This window comes from Myotis lucifugus, unplaced genomic scaffold (genome assembly GCF_000147115.1).
Source record: "Myotis lucifugus unplaced genomic scaffold, Myoluc2.0 scaffold_2, whole genome shotgun sequence".
Taxonomy (NCBI): domain Eukaryota; kingdom Metazoa; phylum Chordata; class Mammalia; order Chiroptera; family Vespertilionidae; genus Myotis; species Myotis lucifugus.
The window spans coordinates 28,926,704-28,947,338 of NW_005871050.1; the positions used below are offsets into that span (position 1 = coordinate 28,926,704).

A 20,635-nucleotide genomic window follows, 5' to 3' on the forward strand; every position below is an offset into this window, starting at 1 on the left:
AAGGTGTAACATACACATTATTGGAATACCAGAAGGATAAGAGAAAAAGGAACAGAAGAAATTTTTGAAGTAATGATGGCTGGGAATTTTTCAAAATTACCAGACCACTGATACAGGATTTGAGCAGAGAACACCAAGCAGGATAACTACCAAAACAAAAAACAGCTAAGCATATCATGTGCAAATACCGAAGACAGAGAAAATCTTGAAAACAGCCAAAAGAAAACCACTTTGTCTATAGAGAAACAAAGATAACAATCGCATTGGATTTCTCATCAGAAACCATACAAACAAGAAGATAGTGGTGTCAAATATTTAATATTTAAAGTATTGGGTGGGGGGAACCCCACCTACCTAGAGTTCTGTATCCAGAAAAAATATCCTTCAAAAGTGAAGGAAAAATAAAGATTTTATCAGACAAACAAAAACAGGGAATTTGTTGCCAGTAAACCTGTCTTGCAAGAAAAAAAAAATTAAGTTCTTCAGAGAGAAGGAAAATAATATAGGTTAGAAAATCAGATTCCTATACAGAAAGGAAGAGCTTAAAAATGGAATATCTGAAGGTGAAATTTTTTATTTTTTATTTTAAGTGATCTAAAAGATAACTGTTCAAAATAATAATAGCATTGTGTTAGGTAATTATAGCATATAGATAAGTGAAATAAATGGCAGGAATGTTATAAGGTATAGGAGGGAGGAATTAGTATTTAATATACTATTATAAGATATCTGCACTACCTGTGAACTAGTATAGTGTTAATTGAGAGTGGACTTAGATTAGTTATAAATGTATATGGCAAATTCTAGGGCAACCACTAAAAATTATAAATAGAAGTCTAATTGATATGCTACTAGAGTGGTAAAAATGGAATCATATAAAATGATACTCGTTCTCTACAATCTTTCCCAGAAAATAGAAGCAAAGGGAACATTTTCTGACTTGTTTTATGAGGGCCAGCATTAGCTTAATACCAAAACCAGATGAAGATATTACAATTTTTAAAAAATAATAATTACAGACCAGTCTCTCTCATGAGCATAGATGTAAAAATCATAAATATTAGGAAAGTCAGAACAGTTGATTGAGATACTTTTATTTAAAAATCAAAATATTAGGAAATGAAATCCAACACAATATCAAAAGAATTCTATATTATGAACAAGTGGGATTTATTCCAGGTATCCAAGGCTGGTTCAACAGTTTGAAACTTAGTTAATATAATATACCACATCAACAGACTAAAGAAAAATAATTATGTCATTATTTCAATTGCTGTAGAAAAAGTACTTGACAAAATTCAACACCCATTAATGAAAAAAATCTCTCAGCAAACTAGGAATAGAGAGGAACATCCTCAACTTGGTAAAGAATATCTACAAACCCTACAGCTAACACCATACTTAATGATGAGAAACTGGATGTGTTCCCCTTTGATCAGAAACATGGAATAGATAGATACCTCCTCTTCCCACTTTTTAAAATACTGTACTGGAAATGCTAGCTAGTGAAATAAAATAAGAAAAGGAAATAAAAAGCACACATATTGGAAAGGAAAATGTAAAACTGTCTTTGTTCATAGATGACAGGTATGTCTATACTGAAAATCCCAAACAGTAAACCTAAAACAATTTCTGGAACTAATAAATAAGTACAGTGTACTTGGAGGATACAAGGTTTATATATAAAAGTCTATTGTTTTCCTGTAAACCAAGAAATGAACCATTGATAGCGAAATACAAACAATACTATTTACAATAGGACCGAATATAGTTAAATAATTAGGTATAGATCTAACAAAATTTATACAGGATCTGTATGCAGAAAATTACAAAACCCTACTGAAAACTTAAAGCTCTAAATAAGCCTAGCCGGTGTGGCTCAATGGATTGAGCGTCATCCCATGGACCAAGAGGTCCCCTGTTTGTTTCCCAATCAGGGCGCATGCCCGGGTCACTGGCTTGATCCCCAGGAGGGGGTGTGCAGAAGTCAGCCCATTGATGTTTCTCTCTCACTGATGTTTCTATCTCCCTCTCTCTTCCTTTCTATCTAAAAAACAATAAAAAGATAGTTTTTAAAAAAGATCTAAATAAATGCAGAGATGTCCTGTGTTTATGGATTGGACAACCTAATATTGTTAAGATGTCAATTTTCCCAAATTGATATGTAGATTTTGCAGTCTCACCAAAATCCCAGCAAGCTATTTTGTGGATATAGACACATTGATTCTAAGTTTCTAGGAAATGAAAAGGTCCAGAATATCTAATACAATACTGAAGAACAACAAAGTTGAAGGGCTGACAGTACTCAACTTTAAGGCTTACTGTAATCAAGTAATCCAGTGCAGGTGAAAAAAGATGCATAGATCAATTGGACAGAATAAAGACTACAGACATAGACTCACACTAATATAGTGAACTGATCTTTGACAAGGGAACAGAGGCAATTAAATGGAGAAAGGATAGTCTTTTCATCAAATTGTGCTGCAACAACTGGATATCAGCATTTTAAAAAATGAATCTAGACACAAATTTTGCAATCTTCAAAAAAATTAACTGTAAAATAGATTGTAGATACAAATGTAAAACAATACCATAAAATTTCTAGAAGAAAACGAGAAAAATCTAAGTGACCTTGTGTTTGGTGATGTATTTATAGATACAACAAAAAACATGATTTATGAGAGAAAAAAGTTTGATAAATCAGACTTCATTAAAATTATAAACTTCTATGTGAAAGATACTTTTAAGAGAAAAAAAATATGCCACAGACTGGAAGAAAATGTCTTCAAAACACATGTCTAATAAAGGACGTGTATCCAAAATATAAAAAGGTCTTCTAAAACTCAACAGTAATAAGATGAACTACCCAATTAAAAATGGGCAAAAGAACAGACACCTCCCCAAAGAAGGTATTTACATGTCAAATAAGCATATACAAAGGAGCTCACCATCCTTTTTAATCAGGAAACTGCAAAATAAAACAATAATGAGATGCCATTATACACCTATTAGAATGACTAACAATCACAATAAAATTGACAGTCCCAAATGCTATTGAGGATGCTGAGCAACAGGTACTCTTATTCATTGCTGGTGAGAATACAAAATGACACAATCTCTTTGGAAGTTAGTTTGACAGCCTATGACAAAGCGAAACATTGTTTTACCATATGATCTAGTAATTGCGCTTCTAGTTATTTACTGCAATTGATTTGAAAACCTATATTTATACAAAATCCAGCATGTGAATGTTCATAGCAGTTTTATTCATAATTACCAAAAACTTGCAATCAAGATGTTCTTCTGTTTCCATTCACCTGTGCTACATCTATACAATGGAATATAATTCAGCAATACAAAGAAATGAGCTGTCAAACTACAATAAAGACATAGAGGTACTATAAATGCATTTTAATAAGTGAAAGAAGCCAATATGAAAAGACTGCTTATTGTATATTCCAGTTATGTGACACTTTCGTAAACACAAAACTATAGTGACGATAAATGATTGGTGATTGCCAGGACTCTGGGGGACGTGGGGGACAGAGGAATAGATGAAGTACAGAGACAGAGGATTTTTAGGGCAGTAAAATTATTCTGTATGATAATGTAATAGTGGATACAAGACATGCATTTGTCAAAACCCATAATACTGTACAGCACGAAGAATGGCCTTTGATGTATACAAATATTTTTAAAATCATTTAGGAGGTTAGAGAACCTCAGGAAAAAATGCAGATTATGACAAGAGAATCTGTTACAAATACAGTGGGGCCTTGACTTACGAGTTTAATTCGTTCCGAGACCGAGCTCGTTAAGGAGCTCGTTAACTCAAATTACTCTATCAACTCAATGCAAAAAAATCGGCCGAGAGACAGCTGGTATCTCAAAAAACTTGTTAGTGGGGACACTCGTAAGTCAAGGTCCCACTGTATATGAAGCTATGGGGGAAAGGGTGCTGACCTAAGTATCTTTGGAAATGTGTGGAATGTGGAAGCAACAGAGAGGTAAACAGAACAGTACATAATCACTGTACCCTAGATGATAAGATTTTGTAACATGGGGGTACAGGTTAACAATTCTGATATTGTTATACCTGTATAATGAAATGGAGCAATTAAGTAAATGAATGGCAGATGGTGAAGCCAGATTTCTCACCCTTGGAATTTATAGATAAGCAACGGGAGAAAACTAAAATGATCCATGTGGTAATGGTTTATAGTTGGAGACATCATTATGAATTCATGTTTAACTTAATATATGGATGATTACATACATAATGTGTACCACTTAATAATTCGGATTCTGTAATCAAAGAAAACACGATAATTTCAAGAGAAACATCAAAAGTGCTTTATTCAAAGCAATGTCCATCGCTAGCTACACATTTCCCCCATCTTTCAGGTAATTTGTGGATACCATCCCAAGAGAACTTTTCTTGTTTTGAGGCAAACCATTCAGAGACCCAATTTTCCACTTCTTCGTCTATTTTGAAGTGCTGCTCAGAAAGTGCGTGTGCCATCAATCAGAACAAGTGGTAATCTGAAGGAGCGAGGTCTGGTGAATACAGCGGGTGGGTTAATACTTCCCAGGCAAGAACTTTTAACGTGTCTTTAACTGTTTTTGAAGGGTGTGATGGTGCATCATCATGAAGCCAAAATTACTTGGCCGTGTCTTCTGGCCCATTCTGGTCAGATCAAAGCATGGTTCAAATGGATTATTTGTTGTCGGTAGCGATAGTATTAATGCTTTCACCTGGTTTTAAAGCTCATAATTCACCACCCCTTCCTGATCCCACCAAACGCAGAGCATTGTCTTTTTTCCAAAGCGATTTGGCCTTGCAGTTGATGTTGATGGTTGACCTGGATCAACCCATGATTTTGTGCGTTTGGGATTCTCAAAATAAATCCACTTTTCATCGCCAGTCACAATTCGATGCAAAAAAAAGACTTTCTTTCATGCCGTTGAAGCAACATTATACTGATGACTTTTCGGTTTTCCATTTGTCTTTCGTTCAGTTGATGTGGCACCCATTTTCCTTCTTTTAAAATCTTTCCCATTGCTTGTAAACGATTGGGAATTATTTGCTGAGCAACATTTAATCTTTCTGCAAGTTGTTTTTGAGTTTGACACACATCTTCATCCAATAATGCTTGTAATTGATGGTCTTCAAACTTTTTCGGTTGACCTGGACGTTCTTTGTCTTTCACATTGAAATCATCACTTTTAAAGCGTTTAAACCAGCGTTCACAAGTATCTTGAGATGGAGCATGTTCACCATAAGCTTCCCGAAGTATACTATAACTTTCAGCAGCACTTTTCCTCAAAATAAAGTAATGAATTAAAACTTCCCGCAAATGCTCTTTTCTTGGCACAAAATTCGACATTTTTAAGCGTAAAAATAACTATGATGTAAATACCTTCAGAAATTTTACACATGAAGTTTTGAAGCTTGCTGTCAATACAACAAAATAGCATATCAAATCGCATATATATCAACATATGTGTAACTCCATTTATTGAAAAAATCCGCATTATTAACCAGTACACCTGGTAGAATTATTTATAAATAACTGTATATACCCAGGTTAGCATTAAACGTAAATTTTTCTGTCAGCTGAGAGGATCTAAATGAAGTGATATTCCAGTAGTAACATGCATGTTCAGCAACCAGATCTTTGTTTTTAAATACCATTCTCTAATAAAAGTAATCAGGGCTCCTTAGAGAAATGGCTGATTCTAGTACTGAGGGTAGGAAATACACAAGATGAGCCTTGGGCATTTTGAAGTGCCAGAAAATAAGGAAGTGCTAAAAACAGCAAGATAAAAACATTGTTGGGGGGTATGTCAAAGGAGCACAGGAGCCAAGTGAAAGAGTTTCCAATGACCAAAGTTGGAACAATTTATGTAATAAACTAAGTAAATTAGTATTGGACTATATCCCAAAGTATAGAATAAATCTCTATGAGTCCATACTGATAATAAATAAAACTGTTAAGTTGATAAATTGGAGAGAGGTGACAAAAATCCCATGCAGAAAAATTCTTATATAAATTTTGTAGATGCTCTACCTCAAGGAGTGGGGAGCATAACTCCCCACTAATTCGTTTTGAGCTACTTATAGTGACTTCTTTCCAAAGAGTACAGTATGGGAAGGCAGGAAAAAAAATAGCATTACAGAATAGAAACCTAAAACTGCCTCAGCCAGGTTATCAAAGCCAACATCAACAGTTATAAATCGTGTTGATTTGTTTGCTTGTAAGAGGATCAAAATTGTACTTTTCATCTGTGATCTTTTTCCTAATAATCCATAACCCCAATCTAACCATGAGAAAAACACCAGAAAAATTATAGTAGTGGGCCATCCTACAAAGTACCTAATCAATTTTCCTTAAAGCTGTCAAGGTCATTAAAAACAAAGTCTGATTAACTGCCACAGCCAAGAGGAGCCTGAAGACACATGAAAACTAAATGTACTGCGGTATCCTGGAACCGAAAAAGAACATTAAGGAAAAACTAAGGAAATCTAAAAAAAATATGGACTTTAAATGATAATATATCAATATTAATTTATTTATGTTAACAATGTACCATAGTAATGTAAAATAATAACAGGGGAAACTAGGTGTGGGGTATATGGGAACTCTTTATACTAGCTTCTCAGTTTTTTTTGTAAATGTGAAAGTTTTTCTGTTCTAAAAAATAAAGTATTTTTTAAAAATTTTAAACAGGTAGCTGCAAAAGAATGCATATAGTATAATGCCATTTATATAAAGTTTTAAAAATACAAAACAATACCGTGTATTAAAGAGGAATACTAGAGACTCATTCTCTATTTTCACTTGGGGTTTGTTTTTCTGTTTCACAGAAATGTTTATCTTGTTTTCGAACCTAGCTGTATCTTTGTGTTTATATGTATTTTGTAGATATGTACATATGTACATACCTGTGTGTATATATGTATGTACATATGTATGTTTTTGGAGCAGAGAAGATGCATCTAAGCAAGAAGTGACCGAGCCACCTCAACCAGAAGTCATCTTAATTTTTTTAAAATGTTCATATCAAAGGGAACAATCTTAGTATGGATCTTTCCTACTTGGTGAGAAACTTGCCATATATTTCACATACCCCTTTCTGTGGTCATTTAATTTTTTTAAAGCTTGTTTTAAAATATATTTTTATTAATTTTAAAGAGGAAGGGAGAGGGAGAGAGATACAAACATCAATGATGAGATAGAATCATTGATTGGCCGCCTCCTGCACGTGCTATAGGGATAGAGCTCACAACTCGGGCATGTGCCCTGACCAGGAATCGAACTGTGACCTCCTGGTTCATAGGTCGACGCTCAAATACTGAGCCATGCTGGCTGGGCTAGTCATTTAATTTTATGATGTTTTCATGATGAGTATTTTAGAACCAAAACTCTAGATCACCTAAAATTACTTAAGTGAACCACAAATCAATTATTCTATGTCCTTGTCTAAGATAAAAGTATAATTAAATGCTAAATATGTGGATACTCAGCTTCGAAAGACTTTGATAAATAAAAAAATCTGTTTATTACAATGTTTAATATATTCATACATTTCAATGGTTAAGTAATTTAAGTGGGCTCTATTTTCTAGCTCTTTGCTTTTGCTGCTCCTATCTGAATTCTTCCCAAGTTCCTTCAAAATACTATAGGATGTAACTTATGCTAGTAAATATAGAGATCTCATTTTTTCTCTGCACTTTTTTTATTTTAGTAAAATACACATAACCTGAGATCTACCATCTTAACAAGATTTTAAGTGTACATTACAGTATTCTTAACTGTAGGCACAGTGCTGTACAGCAGATCTCTATAACTTAGGCATCTTGCATGACTGAACTTTATACCCAATGAATAATAACTCCTCCTTTTCCTCTTCCCACAGCCACTGGCAACCACCATTCTAGTTTGTGCTTTGATGAGTCTGACTACTGCAGATGCCACAAGTGATATCATGAAGTATTATCCCTGTTGTGACTGGCTTATTGAACTTAGTATAATCCCCTCAAAATTCATTCATGTTGTGTATGACAAGATTTCCTTTTTCTGACTGAATAATATTCCACATTTTCTTTATCCATCCATGATGGGCATTTAGGTTGTTTCCATCTCTTGGGTATTGTGAGCAGTGCTGCAATGAACATGTGAATTCAGACATCTCTTAGAGATCCTGATTTTAATTCTTTGGAATAAGTACCCAGAAGTAGCTTGCTAGATCTTATGGTAGTTCCAGTTTTAATTTTTTGAGGAACCTCCATACTGTTCTCCATAGAGGCTGCACCATTTTATATTTCTACCAACAATGCACAAGGGTTCCAATTTCTCTACATCCTCAATAGTTATTTTCTGTATGTGTTCTTTGAGGAAATGTATATTTTGACCATTTTTAAAAATCGAGTTGTCTTTTTGCTATAGAGTTATAGGAGTTTCTTATATATTTTAGATATTAACCTCTAATCAGATAGATGGTTTCCATATATTTTCTCCCATTCTGTAGGTTGCCTTTCACTTTGCGACTATTTCCTTTGCTGTGCAGAAGCATTTTGATTAATGTAGTCTCACTTTATTTTTGCTTTTGTTGCCTATGCTTCTAATGTAATATCCAAGAAATCAGGGTCACGGAGCTTTCCCTCTAGGTTTTCTTGGGAGTTTCAGTTCTTATGCTTAATCCATTTTGAGTTGATTTTTCTGTATGAGAGTCCAGTTTTGTTCTTTTACATATGGATGTCAGTGTTTCCCAACACCATTTGTTAAAGGGACTGTCCTTTCTTCATTGTGTATTTTGCCCTCCCCCCTTGTCAACCAGTTGACTGTATAATTGTGGATTTATTTCTGGGCTCTCTATTCTGTTCCATTGTTCTATATGTCTGCCTTTATGCCAGTATCATACTGTTTCGGTAAATTTGTATATGTTTTGAAATGAAAAAGTGTGAGGCGTCCAGTTTTCATTTCTCTGGATTGCTTTGGCTATTTTGGAGTTTCTTGTAGTTCCATATGACTTTTAGGATTTTTTTTTCCTATTTCTATAAAAATACTGTTGGGATTTTTATAAGAATTGCATTAAATCTATAGATCATTTTGGGTAGTGTGGACATTTTACCAATATTGTCGTTCAGTCCCTGGAAGCATTCATTTCAGTCTTTAATTTCTTTGAGCAATGTTTCATGGGTCTTAATATACAAGTCCTTCGTCTCTTTGGTTACTTTCTTTTTTAAATCAATATATGATTGACATACAAAAAAGCTGTACATAGTTAATGTATGCATCTTGATGAGTTTGAAGATAAATATACACTGTGAAACTGTCACCATGTACAGTGCCCTAAACTTAACCATCACCTCCAGGATTTCCTCCCTTCCTCTTTTTTCTTTTGATAACATTAAACATAAAATCTAGTCTCTTACCAAATTTTTAAGTATCCAATACAATATTGTTAACTATATACATTATGCTGTACTCTAGTTCTGTAGGACTTAGTCATCTTGCATAAGTGAAACTATCTACCCGTTGATGAATACCTTTCCAATGATCCCAGCCCCTGGTAAATACAATTCTACTTTCTACATCTATGAATTTGACTATTTTAGATTCCTGATATAAGTGAGATCATACCGTATTTGTTCTTCTATGTCTGGTTTATTTCATTTAGCATGTCTTCCAAGTCCATATATGTTGTAGCGAATGACAAGATTTATTTATTTTTTAAGGGTGAATAATATTCTGTTGTATTTATACACCATATTTACTTTATCTATTCATCTGTCAGTGGATATTTAGGTTGTTTTCATGTCTTTGTTATTGTAAATAATGCTGCAATGAACAAGGGAATGCAGATATTTCTTCCCAATTCTGATTGCAGTTCTTTTGGGTGTAAAAACCCAGAAGTGGGATTGCTGGATTATATGGTAGTTATATTTTTATTTTTGAGGAACCTCCATACTGTTTTCCATAGTGGTTGTACCAATTTACATTCCTACCAACAGTGTACAAGTGTTGGGGTCCAACCCCAGCAGATCCAGGGGTTCCCCAAAGGTGTGGACGGAGTCGGCGAAGAAGGAATGACACGGAGGCCGAGTTCAGGTGATCATCATGGCCAGGTTCTTTTGACAGATTCTGTAGCCATGTTCTCTCGCTAGGTTCTCCAGCCAGGTTCTGTTGCCAGGTTCTGTAGCCAGGTTCTCCAGCCAGGTTCTATCCAGGTTCTCCCGCCATGTTCTGTCTAGGTTCTCCAGCCAAGTTCTGTAGCCAGGTTCTGTCCAGGATCTTTTGCCATGTTCTCTCCCTAGGTTCTGTCTCTAGGTTCTGTCCAAGTTCTGTTGTCTTGTTACATCTGTATTTATACCAGTTGATTTTAATCCTATCAATTTCTATTCCAAAGGTTAGGGCATTTCTTCTCTACATTCCAGGGAGTAAAGATTATGTAGCTTAAGCGTGATTGTTCGTAGTTAAAGTGATTCACTACCCACCTGGCACTTAGTTAAGGGGTTTTATTCCCTCCCTAACTTCAGGGGAAAATCCCTACCTGGGGAAACAACCTTTCTCAGAGAGGTGACTTTGGTTAAAACACATAGCGCCAAGAAGGTAAGCAAACATATTAAGAACAGTATGCCATATAAGCCAGATCCCTTGAAACATATGCTGTGCAGATGTTTCTTCCCTGCAGCGACTGTGTCAAGCAGCAAAGGATGGACCGGCTCCCGGCATACAAGGGTTAAAATTTCTTTACATCCTCACCAACACTTTTGTTTTTACGATAATAGCCATTGTAGCTGGCATGAGATGATATCCCATTGAAGTTTTGATTTGCATTTCTCTGATGATTAGTGATGCTGAGCATCCTTTCATATACCTATTGGCAATTTATATGTCTTTTTTGAAGAAATGTCTATTTAGGACTTTTGCCCATTTTTAAAATGGGGGGGGGGGGTTAAGTTATAGATACCCTTATACAGTGGGGCCTTGACTTACGAGTGTCCCGACTAACGAGTTTTTCGAGATACGAGCTGTCTCTCGGCCGATTTTTTGCTTTGAGTTGCAAGCTAAAATTCGGGTTACGAGCCAGCTTCAGATACCCCACCGCTAGTTGGCACAGCCAACGTCACAGTGAACACCACAACATCAGCCCAACATCACATGTCTCACTCGTTCACTTTTTGATTTGACATACGAGTAATTTGAGTTACGAGCTCCGTCATGGAACGAATTAAACTCGTAAGTCAAGGCCCCACTGTATATAGATATTAACCTTTTATCAGATATATGATTTGCAAATATATTTACTCATTTCCATAGGTTGCCTTTTCACTTTGCTGATTGTTTCCTTTGCTGCACAGGTTTTTTACTGATATAATCCTACTTGTCTTTTTTTGCTTTTGTTGCTTGTGCTTTTAATGTCATATTCAAGAATCATTGCCAAGGCCAATGCCAATAAGCTTTTTCCATGTATTTTCTCCTGGGAGTTTTAGAGTTTCAGGTCTTATTTTCAAGTCTTTAATCCATTTTGAATTATTATTATTTTTGTCTATGGTGTAAGCTAAGCATCCGATTTCATTCTTTTACACTGGATATACAATTTTTCCAACACCATTTATTGAAGAGACTATTATTTCCCTATTGTGTATTCTTGCCCCCCTTGTTGAAGATCAATTTACCATAAATGTGTGGTTTATTTCTGGGCTCTCTATTCTGTTATACTGGTCAGTATGTCTTTTTTTAAAATATATTTTTTATTGGTATCAGAGAGGAAGGGAGAGGGAGAGAGAGAGAAACATCAATGATGAGAGAGAATCATTAATCAGCTGCCTCTTGTACGCCCCCTACTGGGGATCGAGCCTGCAACCCGGGCATGTGCCCTTGACAGGAATTGAACCCAGGACTCTTCTGTCCACAGGCCAACGCTCTATCCACTGAGCCAAACCAGCTAGGGCTCAATATGTCTTTTTTATGCCAGTACAATACTGTTTTGATAACTGTCATTTGAAATCAGGAAATGTAATGCCTCCTGATTTGTTCTTAATAGTGATAGTGCTTTATCTACTTAGGGTCTCTTGTGGTTCCATATGAATTTTAGGATTTTTTTCCATAAATTGCCATTGGGACTTTGATAAGAATTGCATTAAAATATGTAGATAGTTTTTGGTAGTTTCGACATTTTGACAATGTTAATATTTCCAATCCATGAGTATGAAATATCTTTTCATCTATTTCTGTTTATGTTATTTTTTTTCTTTCATTATTTTCCTCAGTATTAATTAGTTTTCTGTTTATTAGCCTTTCAGCTCCCTGGTTAACTTTATTTCTAAGTATATTATTCTTTTTGATGCTTATGTAAATGGAATTATTTTCTTGATTTCCTTTTCAAATTTTTGTATGTTGATTTTGTATCCTGCAACTTGACTGAATTTATTACTTTTAACAGTTTTATTATGAAGTCTTTAGGGTTTTCCACACATAGGATCATGTCATACAGAGATGATTTTACTTCTTCACTTCTAATTTGGTTGCCTTTTATTTTATTCTTGTCTAATTGCTCTCACTAGGACTTCTAGTAGTACTATGTTGAATACAAGTCAGAAGAGTGGACATCCTTGCCTTGTTTCTAATCTTCGAGGATCAGATTTAAGTTTTTCACTGTTGAGTATGAGGTTTGCTATGGGCTTTTCATATATGGCCTTTATTATGTTAAGGTAAATTCCTTCTATTCCTAATTAATTGAACATTTTTATCATGGACTTTGTCAATGCTTTTTCTGCATCAATTGATATGATCATGTGATTTTTATTCCTCATTCTGTTAATGTGGTGTATCACAATTACTGATTTTCATGTGTTGAACCATCCTTATGTTCCAGAGATAAACACCCTTTGGTCATGGTGTAAGACCCCTTTAATGTGCTTTTGAATCCGGTTTACTAATTTTGTGTTGAGGATTTTTGCATCTGTATTGATCAAGGATATTGTCATGTAGTTTTCTTTTCTTGTAATATCTTTTTCTGCTTTTGGTATCAGGATAATGCTGGCCTCATAAAATTAGTTTGGAATTGTTTCCTCCTCTTCGATATTTTGGAAGAGTTGGAGAAGGATTGGCATTAGTTCTTTAAGTGTTTGATAGAGTTCACCCATGAAGCAATCTAGTTCTGGTGCTTTCTTTGTTGGGAGGTTTTGATTACTGATTCAATCTCATTGCTAGTTATAAATCTGTTCACATTTTCTACTTTTATATAATTTAGTCTTAGTGTAGGTTGTATGTTTCCAGGAACTTATTATCTTCTAGTTTAACCAGTGTGTTGGCAAAGAATTGTTCATAGTAGTCTTTTATAATCCTTTTTATTTATATGGCATTAATTATAATGTGTCCTCTTTCATTTCTGATTTTATTTGAGTCTTTTTTATTCTTAGTACTGTTAAAGGTAGTCAATTTTGTTGATCTTTTTTAAAAAACTAGCTCTTGTCCTGATCAGTTTGGCTCAGTGGATAGAGCGTCGGGCCATGAACTGAAGGGTCCCAGGTTCGATTCTGGTCTAAGGGCATATACCTTGGTTGCAGGCTTGATCCCCAGTAGGGTGTGTGTAGGAGGCAGCTGATCAATGTTTCTCTCTCACCAATGTTTCTAACTCTATCCATCTCCCTTCTTCTCTGTAAAATCAATAAAATGTATTTTTTAAAATAAATAAATATTTTTTTTAAAAAAACACAAACTAGCTCTTGCCCAGCCAGTGTTGCTCAGTGGTTGAATGTCAACCCAGGAACCAAGAGGTCATCAGTTTGATTCCTGGTCAGGGTATATGCCAGGGTTGCAGGCTTGATTCCCAGTAGGAAGCGTGCAGGAGGCAGCCGATAGATGACATTTCTCATTGATGTTTCTATCTCTGTCCCTCTCCCTTCCTCTCTCTCTAAAAATCAATAAAACATTTTTTTAAAAAGAATATTCTCTTTTTTAAAAAAACTACCTTAATTTAGTTGATTTTTAAAAATTGTTTCTGTAATCTATGTTTTATTTATTTCTGGTCTAAACTTTATTATTTTTTCTGCTAACTTTGGGCTTAGTTCTTTTTCTAATTTTTCTTGAGGTATAAAGTTGTTCATTTGATGTTTTTCTTCTTGTTTAATATAAGCATTTATCACTATAAACTTCCCTCTTAGTACTGCTCTTGCTACATATCACATTTTATATTATGGTTTCATTTTTTTATCTCAAAATATTTTCTTTTTTTATATATATACACGTGTGTGTGTGTGTGTGTGTGTGTGTGTGTGTGTGTGTGTCTTGATTTCAGAGAGGAAGGGAGGAGATAGAAACTTCAATGATGAGAGAGAAACATTGATTGGGTGCCTCCTGCACACCCCACACTGGGGATAGAGCCCACAACCTGGGCATGTACCCTGCCCAGAATTGAACCATGACCTCCTGGTTCATAGGTCAGTGCTCAACCACAGAGCCATACAGGCTGGGCTTTCTCAAGATATTTTCTAATTTCGCTTTTAATTTTTTCTTTGACATATTAGTTAATCAAGAGTAATTTATTGAGCCTTAGCTGGTTTGGCTCAGTGGATAGAGTGTTGGCCTGTGGACTCAAGGGTTCCAGGTTCAATTCCGGTCAGGGAACATGCCTGGGTTGTGGGCTTTATCCCCAGTGGGGGCATGCAGGAGGCAGCCAGTCAATGATTCTCTCTCATCTTTGGTGTTTCTATCTCTCTCTCCCACTCCCTTCTTCTCTGAGTTCAATGAAAATATATATTTTTAAGTAATTTATTGAATTTGCACATATTTGTGAATTTTCTAGTTTTCCTTCTGCTATTGAAAGCAAGATATTGAAATCTAATAGTATTGTGTTGCTATTTTCTGTCTTCAGTTCTCTCAATGTTTGCTTCATATATTTAAGTGTTCTGAATGTTGGATGCATATATATTTATAATTGTTATACCTTCCTGGTGCATTAACCCTGTTACCATATAATGTCCTTTTTTGTCTCTTATGACCGTTTTGACTTAACGTCTATTTTTTTCTGATACCCCTGCTCTTTTGGTTACCATTTGCATGAATATTTTTTTCTATCCTTCCATTTTCAGCCTGTATGTGACCTTAAATCTAAAGTGAGTTTCTTGTAGATGGCATACATGGATCTTATTTTTTATTCATTTGGCCACTGTATATGTTTGACAAAGGAGTTAAACCCATTTACATGTAAAGTAATTTATTGATGGGGAAGGACTCCCTATTGCCATTTATTAGTTGTTTTCTGTCTTGTAGCTCTTTTGTCCCTCTTTTTCTCTCAATGTCTGCCTTAGTGGTTTATTGATTTTTTTGTAGTCATATGCTTTTTCCTCTCTCATTTTCTTTTGTGAATCTTCTATAGGTATTTTCTTTATGCTTACAGTCTGGGCTTACTTAAAGTTTTAACAAGTTTCTTAGCGTTATAACAATCTATTTTAAGCCAATAAGAGTTTAAGTTGGGTCACGTTAAAGAGCTTTTTTAAATTTTTTTGAATAGATAGAATAGTGTCTCTTATTTCTCTTAGGGTATTCGTGATAATTTTTGAAGATTTTTTTTTCTTTGCATGGTCTCTGTTTACTCCTATTTGCTTTCCTTTCTGTTTGTTTGTTCTGCGCTCTCTCTTTCACGTTAGTCTTTCCTCAGATGCCTGATGATCCATACTCATATTTATGAGTAGGAGCCAAAAACAGATTAGAAACTTTGAGTACATGAGTGGTTCTTATTGACTTTGAGCTTCACTTTACAGTCATCTGACTGGTCCATTTGTTAGAGAAATTCCCCATCCCAAATTAGTATTTTTAGATCTTTCTTCTTGGGGCTAGTCAGATTCTTCAGAGAAGACACAAACTATTGCTTGGGAGGGTACTACCAGCAATGTAGGAGCCAAATGGGGGAAACTGTCTGGGGTATCCTCAGTATTCAATATGAAGTATTTATCTTAATTATCTTGCTTTCAGAAACATTATTCAGACCTTTAACTGTATCTAGCATTCCCCATATTCAGAGAATAAACCTCCAGTATTCACCAAGATTGGGAGTGGCATTTACCCAGCGGCATTATTGAAGGGAAGGGGGTGGGATATTTTAAAGGAGAGTTGGTTTTTAAACAACTTTCAACCGAACACCTTATTTTAACCCCGCCTTTACATCCATCTCCAGAGATACCTGAAACTATCAATTTCTGAACTGTTTGAGAATTCTTAAGGTGTATATTGGATTGGTTTCTGGCTTTCGCCACTGCTGATTGAAGATTCAGCTTTCTTGAGTATACCCATCCAATATTTTTCAGCTTCCAGAATATTGTTGCTATTGCTTCTTTTCCTTGTTCTTCCTAACCTTGTAGATTTGTGTGTGTGTGTGTGTGTTTAAATTCTACAGTTTTTGAGATTTTTTGAGATTTTTCTGGAGAGAGTGAAATTAGATGCATGTGTTCAATCCACCATCTTTATCTAAAACTAATGAATTCTATCCACAATGAAATAGTTGCCTTATTTCCCTTATGTAATATTTTTGTTGATCTTCTATTTATATTAGGTGTTATACCTGAAGAACCTTAGCCCTCGGGTGACCGAAAGAGATCTTGTCTCATTGTTCGCTCGGTTCCAGGAGAAAAAAGGACCTCTAATTCAATTCCGAATGATGACTGGACGAATGAGGGGGCAAGCTTTTATCACCTTTCCCAGTAAGTAGCTTTATCTTGATAATTACTCAGTTGTAGCATCAGCATTAGAGACTACTTATACCCTTTCTAATATACTAGTAGGTACAGTCCTTTGATTTACCTATAACACATGAGAAGCATGTGCTTAAACAAGCACATGGGAAGAATGGAAGAGAATTAAGCAAAGTGTTTTCAATATTCCTCTATCCTGCCTTCTGTGCTTCCTCTCCTCCATTGACTGTGCATGACCACCTTACTCCATTGTCTTCAATTTTTCCCAATCTTGGCACTTTCTTCTCACTTTATCAAAATTAATTTTACCTTTTTAAAAAATGTACTTTTATTGATTTCAGAGAGTTAAGGGGAGGGAGGGAGAGATAGAAACATCAATGATGATAGAGAATCATTGATCGGTAGCCTCCTGCATGTCCCCAACTGGGGATGGAGTCTGCAGTCTGGGCATGTGCCCTTGACTGGAATCGAACCCGGGACCCTTCAGTTCGCAGGCCAACGCTCTATCCACTGAGCCAAATTGGCCAGGGGAAAGTTAACTTGACCTTTAAAAATTTTATTTTACTCTTGCTCACAAAGGACTACTAGTGTTTGTAGTCCATTATAATTATATTACTTTTGGGATTCTGATCAGAACACTTACACTTGCTTAATGCTCTATTCCTTTAGGACTGAGAAACTATAAGGTAATATGCTAATTCACTAGTAATTCATAATTAGGGCATGATGATATATTCTTATAACTAGTTTGCATCTTAATACATGATTTCAGTATCCTAATCTAAAGGGAGCAAATAATACAGGAATTTCAGTTTCTTGGACAGACCAAACTATCTTTTTATTTATTTTTTTTTTGGTGCAGGCTGGTTACTAGCTGTTCCTTTCATTATTTCTAAACTATCATCATTTATAAACAGCCTAGTAAATTATGTACAGGCAAGTAATTTATACTTGAGCAGTTCCAAACTCCACTAGTCTTGCACCATCTTTGCTAAGGTTTGTGGATGTTCTACAGTAGTGGTTTTTAGTCCTTTTAATTGTGAAGGCCCTTTTAAAACTTAATATGATACATTAATTGAGAAAAATATATGATAAAAAGGCTTTATAAAGTAAGTACTTTCAAATGGATAGCTGTTTTACTAATCATAATAGCAGCTATCCACATTTTAAAATTTGTAGTACATACATAAATTGGTTCAGTCTAAAGATATTGCCTGTCTACTTTTGATTTCACAGACTCCGGTCAATAATTGCACTCCTTTCTGATTTTCCACATCAAGGGTCTGAGACACATAAGTTGAATACTACTACTGTACACTATGTACTGTTACTCTGCAAATTTCCATATACTTACAAGGATTATTACACTTATTTATCTCAATGAGGGCTCCCACAATCACTCTCCCATCAAAAGATAAAAGTAGCAAAATGACCTTAATACCATGATAACCTCTTTTATTTGTGTTGCCCATTTTGAAAATGACTTAATTCTTACAATACCTATAATCTGTTATCTAGGATAGAAGCTTGTGTATTAGTAGTTACAGTTTAGCCTTCTTTTGCACACTATCTATATTTTTCTTTATATTTTTAAATTATGAGGCACTCTCAAACAGCCATTTTAAGTTTTTCCAGTCATTATTTTTAGCCATTAGTTTAATCTTGCTGAATTATGCAAATATGAGATTATGGAAAAGATAATAAAATCAAATAGCTATATGGCCTAATAGCCTACATTTAACTCCAAGGCAAAAAAAAAGAAACAAATTGGAAATAGAATTGTAATATTAAATCCTGTGTAAATTGATTATTTTTCCTTTCTTTTAGATAAGGATATAGCATGGCAAGCATTCCATCTAATAAATGGATATAAACTACATGGGAAAATTTTGGTGATAGAATTCGGAAAGAACAAAAAACAACAGTCTGATCTCCAGGCTGCTTCTCTCAAATCGTCTGCTACAGAAAACACTACAAAAACCAGTGGCAGCTAGAAGATATATAGATTATGAGTTCCAGGAAGTCCTTCTTGCATCAGAATCTTGGATCTAGGATTTCTATATAGATAGCAATGTGTTTGGAATTGAAGAGAAACTGAGGAAGAAAAATCTAATTAAGGTAATCGCTTTAGCTTTTGGAAAGAATTGGTAGAAAACATTTTCTATAATCAAAGACTATACAGGATAGACAAGATACCAAGTGTGAAGGGTAGGGTACAAAGAGTATCATTTTCTCAGGATAAATTACAAAGGATTATTTCCAAGGATATTTTAAATCTTTATACTTTATCTGTGGTCTTAAATACTTATCCCTAGAGATAACATTCTTTCCAAGACTGCCACCTATATACAGAACTAAAAAACTAAATGTTGAAATATTTATTTATTAGAGCCCATTTGTTCCTAATTGTATTCACATAGTAAATAAATGACTAGGACCCGGGCCTAAACATCAACAAATGCTGTTAAATGAGAAATATCAGCAATAACAGTAGGGTCTAAGACACATGTTGGTACACATATTTAATGAATTCTTTCTATTAAGTTATCTGTGTCTTCAAAAAGCCATATATTTTTCTAATGAAAGCATCTAGATCTAAATAGTGATGTGCCCCTGGTCATTAAACTAGCTACCATTGAGTAATCATTGAATCCCAAGCAATAAACATTGAATAATCATCTAATATATGTTAGGTATATGCATTTTAGAAGAGGAACATACTAGAAAAAATACTAAAGGGGAAATGGGAAGAAAGAGTTCTCTAGAAGAGAGGCAGCCACTCCCAAATTCCCCACTTATTTGTTTATAGTTGCTGGAGAAATGAAAGACAATATGGTATAGAGGAAGTGGTACAAACTTTGGACTCACACCTGTGTTTGAACTTCACAGCCACACTTACCACTCCATGACCTTGACAAGTCACTTAGTCTGAGCCTCAGTTTTCTCATCTATAAAATGAAGATAATAATACTACTTACCTCATTGAGTTGTAAGAATTAAATGAGATGGTATTATCCAGGCTGAAGAACAGAAGAAAAAAAAGAACAGAATATACAATCATTAAGTACTCCAACATACTTGCAATGGGAGTACCAGAAAAAAAGAGAAGAGAAAGAAAGCAGAAAAAATATTCTAATAAATAATGCCTGTAAGCATCCCAAATTAATGAGAAGCATTATCTTCACATCCAAAAATCTCAGTGAACTTCAAGTAGGGTAACAAGAAGAAATCTACAGACACATTAAAATAAAAATGCTAAAACACAAAGACAGAAAGTCTTGGAAGCAACATGAGAAAAATTAAACATCACTCAATGGATTGCCAATAAAATTAACAGCTAACTTCTCATTAGAAACAATGGAGGTGGCAGTGGGATAACATATTCAAAGTGCTCAAAGGAAAAAATGTCAATATAGAATCCTACACCCAATAAAACTATTTCTCAAAAATGATGAAACAAAGACATTCCCATATAATCAAAAACGGAGAATTTGTTGGCACACCTGATTTACAGGAAATAGTAAAGAAAGTTCTTCAGGTGGAAAGCAAGTGACCTCAGACAGTAATTTGAATCTAAACATGCAAAAAATAACATGGGTAAATTTAATTATCCTATATAATAAAAGGCTAATATGCAAATCGACCGAACGGTGGAATGACCGGTCGCTATGATGCGCACTGACCACCAGGGGCAGACTCTCAACTCAGGAACTGCCCCGTGGTGGTCAGTGCACTCCCACAGGGGGAGCACCGCTCAGCCATAAGCTGGGCTCATGGCTGGCGAGCGCAGCAGCGGTGGCAGGAGCCTCTCCCGCCTCTGTGGCAGCACTAAGGATGTCCGACTGCCAGCTTAGGCCCAAGGAGCAGGCCTAAGCCATCAGTTGGACATCCCCCGAGGGTTCCCGGACTGCAAGAGGGCGCAGGCCGGGCTGA

At 35.2% G+C, this 20,635-nt stretch overlaps 1 protein-coding gene across 3 annotated transcripts in view; it reads left to right on the plus strand.

Annotated features, from left to right (window-relative positions):
* The window catches only part of RBM41 (RNA binding motif protein 41), a 75,427-nt gene extending 55,047 nt beyond the window's left edge, over positions 1-20,380 (plus strand). Inside the window, exons 7-8 of one of the 3 annotated variants that reach the window (XM_023758771.1) lie at positions 16,564-16,711; positions 18,530-20,380. In XM_023758771.1, the coding sequence (XP_023614539.1) occupies positions 16,564-16,711; positions 18,530-18,696 (315 nt within the window). In that variant the 3' untranslated portion in view covers positions 18,697-20,380. Of the gene's footprint in view, positions 1-7,920; positions 8,091-16,563; positions 16,712-18,529 lie in introns of those variants that run through there. The other 2 variants (XM_023758763.1, XM_023758766.1) reach the window with 2 other exon arrangements.
* The last annotated feature ends 255 nt before the right edge of the window (positions 20,381-20,635 follow it).